At 41.5% G+C, this 9,381-nt stretch overlaps 1 protein-coding gene across 1 annotated transcript; it reads right to left on the reverse strand.

Annotated features, from left to right (window-relative positions):
- Positions 1-3,181: 3,181 nt before the first annotated feature.
- On the reverse strand, positions 3,182-7,935 carry sox18 (SRY-box transcription factor 18). Its single transcript, XM_005465403.4, has 2 exons — positions 7,168-7,935; positions 3,182-6,383 (listed from the first exon to the last, which is right to left on the reverse strand). Exons 1-2 carry the CDS (start codon positions 7,544-7,546, stop codon positions 5,065-5,067), a joined length of 1,698 nt encoding a protein of 565 aa, XP_005465460.1. The 5' UTR covers positions 7,547-7,935; the 3' UTR covers positions 3,182-5,064.
- Positions 7,936-9,381: the final 1,446 nt, after the last annotated feature.

The following is a 9,381-nucleotide window of genomic DNA, read 5'->3' on the forward strand; positions in this document are numbered from 1 at the left end:
AAAGGATACATCCAACCCATCCTTCAAATTCGGGGAAAAGGAGGACGCATTTGTCGGCTGCATTAGGAGGAGTCTACAAATTTGGACAGCCTTTGTCGCGTCGCTGTGACATAATCGGTCTACAAATGCGGCCTCAGGAGGATGCAGCCCATGAATTTGGACACCCCGATAGGGTGAGAAGCTCAGAGTAGAGCCACTGCTGCTCCAAACTGAAAGGAGCTAGTTGATGTCTCCTGGATGCGCACTAGCTCAGGTGTTTTGGGCATATCCTAGCAGGAGGAGGCAAACCCAGGACATGCTGAAGAGATTACAAGAGCCCAGCGAGCGCTAGAAAAGAGGCCTGGCCTGGGAAAGCAGCAGAAAACGGACGGAAGGATGGGAATCTCAAATTATTGCTTACTATGGAGTGAACAAAAGCAAGTTTGAATTTTACCATCCATTATAGTTAAATTAAAATTAAATTATGATGAAAAAAACTAAACTGCAAATAATTTTTTAATGTATTTGTTTCTAACTCAAATAAAAAGAAAATTACAAAATACTGTATGATGAGAATCTGATGGCTACAGTGAGATGATGATAGTTCAGTGCAGTGAATACGTTCCTATAACAGTGGTGGCCATTGTCCTAATTCTGAGTAAGAACTTTAGTCATGATGCTGAAACTGTAATATGGCAGTTATAGACTGTCACAGATGAATGGATCCCCTAACAAAGCTCAGCACTGCAGACATCATGTTACTGTTACGGGGGCGTGCTGCTTTCACTTCCTCACATCAAATACAAACTCTTTGATAACTCTTTGAGAAATCCAAAGTTTGATGAATTCAAAAGTTTAAAGAGATAAAAAACACACATGTGCACAGAAAGCACCGACACAGACGACTGAGTCTCCAGACTTTATGCTATTAATTCCTATTTAACAGAGCACAAATGTCTTCACAACAACATAGTTTGAACAAAGAAACTCACAAACACACACTGTCAGCCGGCTGTCATTTCAGATCACACACACACACACATGCAGTGTGTAGTTGTGGTGACTGATCTGACATTATAACCACATGTGGCCAATAAAACACCACAGAAACAGACGGGAAAATCCCTCTCCCTCTTCTTCTGCCTTGTCTCTCTGAAGTGTGTAATCCACAGATTCCTTCTTTCGTTTACTTTTACTCCCAGTTTTCGGATTCTTTGATATTTCCCGTGTCTGTGTTTCCACTTTTTAGCTCAGCACCTCCCCCCTTCTTATTCATTTTTAATATTTTTACTGCCAAAGACTTTTTCACAGTATTCTCCAAATATGCCATTTCTTTTAAAACATTTATTTACTTTCTCTTTATTTAATTTATATTTGATAAATTGTTGAACACGTTTACAGTTATCTTGACGCTCTGTGCTGGTTCAGCACACCAAATCTGTAATATGTAAAAAACAACAGCCAGACACACACTCATACCACGTACACGCCTCCTATGTGGCACTTTCTAGCTGTCTGAAAGGGAATTCAGCCTCGTGTTATCTTTTCCATTCAGCCTATCGCGCTGCCGGGTGAGGTGTTGTCACAAAAATATACACCTCTTCCTCTCTCTCTCTCTTCACACTCCCTTTCCGAACATCTCAAACTTCCGTAGTGTTTCCTTCTTGCTGCTAACATTCCTGTCAGTTACCTCAGCGAGCACCACTGACACACATTTACTGAGTACATGACCTGGGGTAGGAAAACATGCACACACTCAGTACCACACGCAACTTTGGTTTTTACAGCCCAGTTACGTTAAAGCTCTCTGCTCTCCAACCAGAGGATAAATGACTCTCATGGAAATGTTAATAACAGAGTGAGTAGAAAGAAACAGGGCAAATAGTGGGTCATACAGGGATGCCTGAAGGGCGAGAAAGAAAGGAGGGCAGCCCAATAAACACTTAATAAAATATATAAAAGAAGATATTATGAGTTTTTACAAAATATAAAGAATTTGTAAAAGAATTCTGAGAAGGAATAAAAATGACAAAAAAGGAAGGATGGAGCCGAGAAAAGATTATAAAAAGGGGAAAAAGGAAGAATAGGTCAGAACAAAGTTTTAGCACATTTACTCGACTGTATGACCTACATATTAAATACATCTAAAAGTATAAATAATCTAAGGAATGATCCAGGATATGCAAATGTAAGGATAAAAGGGAAAGAAGTGATAAAATACGGGGACTGTTTAGAAAGATAGACAAAAGCAAAACTAGATGGATAATAGAAACGAATGGGCTCATAAGACGAAAGCAAGGAGTACTAAACAGCAAGAGATGGCATGAAGGAGCAAAAAGACGCCACAGAAGGAATAAAAATGGTGAGAAACAAAAAAGAAGGGAAAAGGTGACCAAAGATTGCAAAGAATAAAAGCTGAGACAGAGAGAAGTGAAATGAGAGAAAATGACAGTTAGTGAGGTGCTGGGGGGGAGTAAAAGAAGTCTGAAACAAAGAAAACAGCTTTTCCTTGTTCTGAAAGTTTTCTTTGTGGTTTTGTTCAAGGGGAAACTGTTGCGCCAAGCCAAGATTTTTTAATGTCTTAACGAAACCTGGAGAGGACAGAATCAGAGCTGATCACAGGAAAACACAGACGTGACTCTGTTTGTGTCTCAAACTATGTAAATGCGCTGAAAACACAGAGGATGCACCAATTGTGCTGTTTTTTGTCTTTTTTGATATGCAGGAGCAAAAAGTTGACCAAAAGTTCAAAATACTAAAAGTTTCCAAAGAATTAATCCAGCCAGCTTTAGCCGCAGAGAAAAAACTGTAAATGTCCAGAGTGCAAACTTGGAAGTGTTTATTTTGTGACATTATATTATAAGACTTAACAGATCCGTTTACACCCATTGCACATTTTTCAAATACATAAACACAAACAAAACCCTTTTCTACGCTCGCTGTCAGGCACATTTAGAATCGTCACAGTGACAGTTGTGGGAAAATCCTGGTTTTAATTTGTCGTTATGTGTCTGCTGAGAAAATGTGTTTTGTATTAATCCCAAAAATCTTGGGTGTTTCTTTTTTTCCTTGAGATAATTATTACCAAAAGCCCCAGAGTTATTGCATGGCTCCAAAAAACGCCCGTCTCTCTGATGTCTTTGTGTGTCACAGTAAATTAAAATGGAAACACAACTCTGTTTGGTGTCAACACGAAAGAATGTCAAATGCAGATGTACATGGCTTTTATTATTTTATTTTTTAATATTTAGCTTCCTTGGGGCTCATCCTCTAATAGAAAATGTTTGGAAAAAGCCACAGGGATCAGTGTGGTGAATACAACTGCTTTTCCTGTACATATCCTTGACGCTGTCCTTCAGTTTCATGTAGAGAAAAGAAAAAACGGCATTGTCTTTAGGACTGATGCAAAACAGATGTGAGCCCTTTGAGAAGAGACTTCTGGTTTTTGTTTCCACTGTATACAAAACGATGCTATGTAAACATACAGAGAGGGTGATGATTTTTCATTTTCTCAGTATGAACAAAACCACTAATTTATGTTCATTTAAACATTGGCAAGATAAGTTACTCATTTAGCAAAACGTAACATCTATAGGACATCATCACTTTATAAATTCATAATAGATGAACAGCAAACAAAGTTCAGTGGAAAAGCACTTCTCCAACACTTTTGAAATGAAGGTTACATAGTTCACACATGCATCATCTCTTTGTGTCAGGTTTACAACAGCTCTAAGTGGGCAAAAACTGAACTCACAAAAGATCTGCCGGCACCTTTACACGAGCAATTATTCAATTTATACATGAAACGTTACATAACAAAGATTTCTATTTGCTTCAAAACACAGAAAAAAAACACACAAATAAAACAGAGCAAGCCCTGCTAGGTAAGAACATGATAGGGAGAGGAACAGATGGTGTCAGGCAGGGACAGAGGAAAATATATGACAAGCAGATGCCCTATGATACATAACATTAACATTTTATAGTTCTTTTCATAGTTTAAATAAAGAAAATAAACAACCCCAGATCAGACGCATGTAACAGAATAAATATATTTATCACACTTTCTGACGAACACAAGACTTTCTTGTTCTTATGCTTAGCTGGGCTAATTAACTCCAGCACTGACCACATGAATATTAGAATTATATCAATCAACTCGTCAAACTCTCAGCAAGAAAGTATAATTTCTTTATTTTCCTTTAAGAAAAATAAGACTCAGTAAAGAAGACAGAAAAAAACAAGACAAACAGTCACAAAAAGATATTTCAAATTATGAGTATTTTTACTTCTATATATGAAACAAGACATCAAACCCAGTGCAAAGAGAACATTTCATAGTTTCACTTTCTCCTTCACATCCTGTCAAGAAGCATAGCATCTTCAAAAGTATACAGTAAACATCTACATCAAACCAATGTTCCCAAAATTCATGACTGCGCTACTGATCTCCAACATCTGTTTGTGTGAGGTTGCTTTGCATGAATAGAGCTGATTACTTGCAAAGGCCATGAGTACAATCATGACCTGTGATCAGAGACAGACAGTACTAAAGTTTTAAACTAAGCCCAGTTAAAGATATATCAGAAGCTAGTTAGAAATAGTGTTCTTGGAATCAGCAACACACCCATGTGTGTCAGTAGAGTCTGACCAGGATGTTCCCCGACAGGGAACATCCCGGTCAGAAAGGTGAAACATTCTGATAGGTTAGACAGATATCTGACATGTTGGTGTTTGCCCAAAACTTTCCCAACAACACTAAGAAAAATACTGTAAATGAATCTTGGAAGTCTTTCACTGAGCTAAGTTTCATGTTCCCAATCAACAAAAAATATGCCATAAATTGTTGTGAAGCCCAACTGAGATTATTTTCATGATTTCAAATGCTTTGTTTTCTACAACATACCAAGAACTAAAATAACTGAACATTGAAAGGCATGTCAACACACATAAGGGTTCCTGAAACCAAAAGATTTGAAAGCTAGCGAAGGGCTCGTTGAAATGCTTTCAATAAAGTATGACCCAAATAGTTTTTCCAGTATACTTCCTTTGTATGCTGTCTCATCATACATTTCAGAGTATTTATCCAGTGATACAGGTGCTGTAATAGACAGCGCTGCTTGCATCAGACAGAGCAGATATAAGAGGGCTGCTTCCATCATCACACCCACCAACGCCACCCACCACACCACCAACATCCCTATTAACTGCACTTCTAACAATACTGTTATTGCTACTTCCAACAATACTGCTACTACGCCCACCCACAATCTTGGACACACCACCACATTCCCCGCCCAGTCCATAAGCCTCATCTCGATTCCTCCGAACATTTACATACTGGTCAAATTCATGCCTGTCCACTTCAGCCCAAAATTCAGCAGATGAAGCCCCCAGCTGTCCAGAGGAATCCAGATTTGAATTATCCAAATTCACAGAGGGAGGGAAACTTGATGGAGGGGGAATGGACGAGGTTGAGCAGGAAGAAGTCGTTTCAGGAGGAGGTGAAAGCTGCCCCAGATGAGAAGAAGTGAAATGAGGAGCTTTAGGGGTGCCGTTTCCATACAGCTGAGTGAAATAACCAACAGGAGCAGAGCTCAGTGGGGGCTGGTGGCATTTTATTGGCTCAGAGAGGCTGTTGCAGGACTGGTGGTATGAAACTGGGGAGGAAGGATCGGGCAGTGGTGGCGGGCACTTTACGGGACTTCTTAAAGTGACCTGGTGACCAGAAACATGCGTGAGATTTAGCTTGGAGCTGAGTGAAGTGACAGAGCTCATACTCGACATCATATTCGATTCAGTAGAAGTCATTCTGGTGCTTATAGTCATTCCTGAACCCTGGCCGTGTATGGAGCTGTGGTGGCTGTGGTTGTTGTAGTGGTGGGTGTAATGCTGATTATGATGGTGAAGGTTGTGTTGGTACCCACTCCAAACTCCCATCCCTCCCTCCTCCTGCATATGTTGGGGAAAAAACACAGATTCCCCAGCTCCATCTTCCAGAATGTCCAGTGGGGACATTTCTGGAGTGGGCAAACCATAGCTTTCTAGCTCTGAGTGTCCTGAGGCCTGGAGGTCCCTGAAATGGCCCAGAGATGGAAGCAGGTGATGAGAGTGATGATGTGGAGTTTGGACACCTGGATGCCCATAAGCAGAACCTCCAGAGACATTTTCTGCACCCAAAGGACTGACACCAGGTCCTAAACCCAAGCCTGGTGCCCCACCCTGGGCTAAGCTGTGCAGCAGAAGCCCTGGTTCAACACGTTTAAGCTTCTTGGTGGTTTTTTTGCGGCGAGGTCGGTACTTGTAGTTTGGGTGATCCTGGAGGTGTTGGACACGAAGACGCTCTGCTTCCTCTATGAATGGTCGCTTCTCTACGGCGCTCAGGGCCTTCCACGTCTGACCTGCAGGAAGAGGAGTTAAATTTAAAAAAAAAAAATTTCAACCATATTTTGGTCTTCTTAGATGAGAGAAAGGGGGCATATAAGAACAGCCTTGCTGTTCAAATTCATTTTGCAACTCACTGTCGAGCAGATTACAATCAGTCTGATAGATCATTTTATTATTTACTGCTCGGCCTATAACATGTCAAAATACTCTACAGCACTGACAGCCTTGAGCAGCTCCATCTACAGCTACGTGTATTCATTCAAAGAAGGCTCTTAATGTCCTGTGGCATGCATGAAGTGCTTTGACTCTGAGTTTGTCCTGTTTTTGGAGATGTGTCTTACACACTGATGGATGTGAAGAGCTACTGCTCTGCTGCTACTAAGACCTGAGAAACATCACAAAAAAGCATCAGACGACCAATGAGAGATATTAAGATGGCCTTGGGAGGTTATTTTAATAGCATTTGAAGTAAACTGACAGTAAAGAGTTTAGAGGTAAACATGGCATGTGCAATGAACCAGCAGCAACATAAATATGATGGACAGGCTTGGTAACGTAGAGCTGAGGAATCAGACTTTTAATTTGTCTTGAACAGAAATAAGAGGCTATTTATGGTCTGTGTTTGATGTTGTATCTTTCCGGTGTGGTGTGTCACACTGAATACTGCTAAAATGAAAGTGGTCAGATATTTAAATTTCCAATACAACGACTCCTCACTTTGGTGCTTTTACTGAAATTGATGACTACAAAGATCAGATCTTTGGCTCTCCACTGAGTTGGTCTCTTTGTTTGTCTTACCGAGCATCTTGCTGAGCACAGCGTTGTGTAGGTCTGGGTTCTGCAGGGCCAGCCGCTTCCTCTCATCTTTAGCCCAGACCATGAAGGCATTCATCGGCCTGCGAATCCTCTGCTCAGCCCCCGCAGCTTTCCCATCACCCGCTGACGTGCCTCCAGCCTGGTTCAGATCAGGACTCTGTCCCCCTGAACTGTGCGTCAAACACATCCTTGGTTCCCCTCTCCTCATATTCCCAGTTCTGTCTGGAGAACTGCAATCCTCAGAGAGGTTCTGTTCAAAACCCATTTCAGAATCAGAAGCAGGACTCGGGGTCCTTGAAGTCCAGGGGCCCCCAAGAGACACCTGGCTGACTCTAGAAAGGCTAGGCTTGGTTAAATTCATCCCAGAAAAGGTTTAGTCCAGGTCAAATTCTGCAAATGTCTGTCTCAGTTTGTTGGTCTGCAAAGTTCTGGACAAAAACTGAAACTGAAAATACTTCAGCCAACAGAGGAGAGAAGCATCAGGAGAGGAATTTGGTCTCAGAGCACAAATCCCAAAGCAAAGCATCGAGATGTGAGAGGAGGGGGGGACAAGAATAGAAAACAAACCCGTTGTGGTGCAGGATTTCCCCTGAAAACGATCCGCAGTGACTCTGCTGCTTTCTTTGTCCACTCTAGGTTTTATGTTTGCTTCTGCGGTTTGTCCACAGTTTGATTTCACTCCGTCACTCGGGCCCTCCGACACACCGTCTCCCTCGCTGTCTGCTCACTTTGAAAGTTTGGAAACCTGTGGCCAGATCTGACCGACCCATGCTGTGTATATATACCCCGCCCTGACCAATCGCATAAATACTGGCTTGAGGATTTAACCAATGACGAGCCACCAGGCTGTTTGAGAGAGACAACACAGGGAGGGGAGGTCCCAACTTTACCCCCCACCCTCCCTTCAGTCTCTACAACTGCCACCATTTCCTCCCACTGAATGCACACACACACACACACACACCCTGTCTGTCTGTACAGGGAGATGTAATCAGAGAGGTTCCATTGTTCTTCACTGAGAACTGAGAAGCTTCTTTGTCAAACACACACACACAGAAGTAGTGAAACACAAATACCATAAATGAGACGACACATTTATAATTAAGTTTGCCAACAAAGGAGACAAAACATGATTACACACATTTAGTGTCTGTGTGTGTGTGTGTGTCTTTGAGGGCAGGACAGTGGCAAGGCAGCCGACCACAGTCCCAACCAGAATGATTAGTGGCTGAACTTAACAACAACTCGCTGACTAGGAGGAGGAGGAGGAGGAGGAAGAAGGGGCTCAGGTCTAGGATGGGTCACTATGGGAGGGGGTCTAACATGAGGTTTTGTAACCCAGCAATCTGAGCAGCAATTTCAAATCAGTGTGAACTTCGGGGTGTTAAAGTGCTCACTCAATAAAGACATTAATTACATCATTAATTTAGCTTCTCTGTTTTATTGAAAGGTTTTCAGCTTGTAATATAAAATGCCGTCAGGCAACTGCTGTTGTGATTATTTAAATAAAATGGTTAATTTATAACATTTTACAAAGGCATTCAGCTGAAATTTAGTATCAAGTAACTTTTTGAGAAAAAAGAATAGACTTTGATATTTTAATAAAAAGAATGGAACTTTAAAGAGAACAGAATTATAATACGTTTTTCTGTAAAAATGTATGAAATGTGGCCAAAATTTAGTTTAAAACGTCAGGTTTGTAAAACGTGGAACATTTTTCTCCACCTTTGTCTTCACAAATTGAAAGTTTGACAAAGCCGAAAAAAGGATGAGCACATTTATTTAATCATGTGTTGTGTTGTGTCCTGAGCTGGGTGAAACATTTGAACTAATGAAGAAACAGAATGAACAAACAATGGACAGAGCGATGCTCGTACCAATCAAACTGTGTTTGTCTGTCTGCCAAGGACACCCCCTCCCCTCCACCCACCACAATGTAACGGCCCCCTACATACCCACACACACACACACACACTTTCTCCCCCACGCCCAGCTCCATGGGAGACTGTAGTGGCGTCTCTGAGCCTCCTGCTCAACCAACCAGGAACTACTCCCACTTACCACTGTGTGTGCGTGTGTGTGTGTATTTGTGTAGAATGTTACAGTTTTGTCCTGCAATACTCAACCAAGGGCTTGAAGCAGTAGCATTTGACTCAAAGTGCTAATCTAGCCAACAATCCAGAGGTTCCTGCAGCT

This window comes from Oreochromis niloticus, linkage group LG20 (assembly GCF_001858045.2).
Source record: "Oreochromis niloticus isolate F11D_XX linkage group LG20, O_niloticus_UMD_NMBU, whole genome shotgun sequence".
Classification (NCBI taxonomy): Eukaryota; Metazoa; Chordata; class Actinopteri; order Cichliformes; family Cichlidae; genus Oreochromis; species Oreochromis niloticus.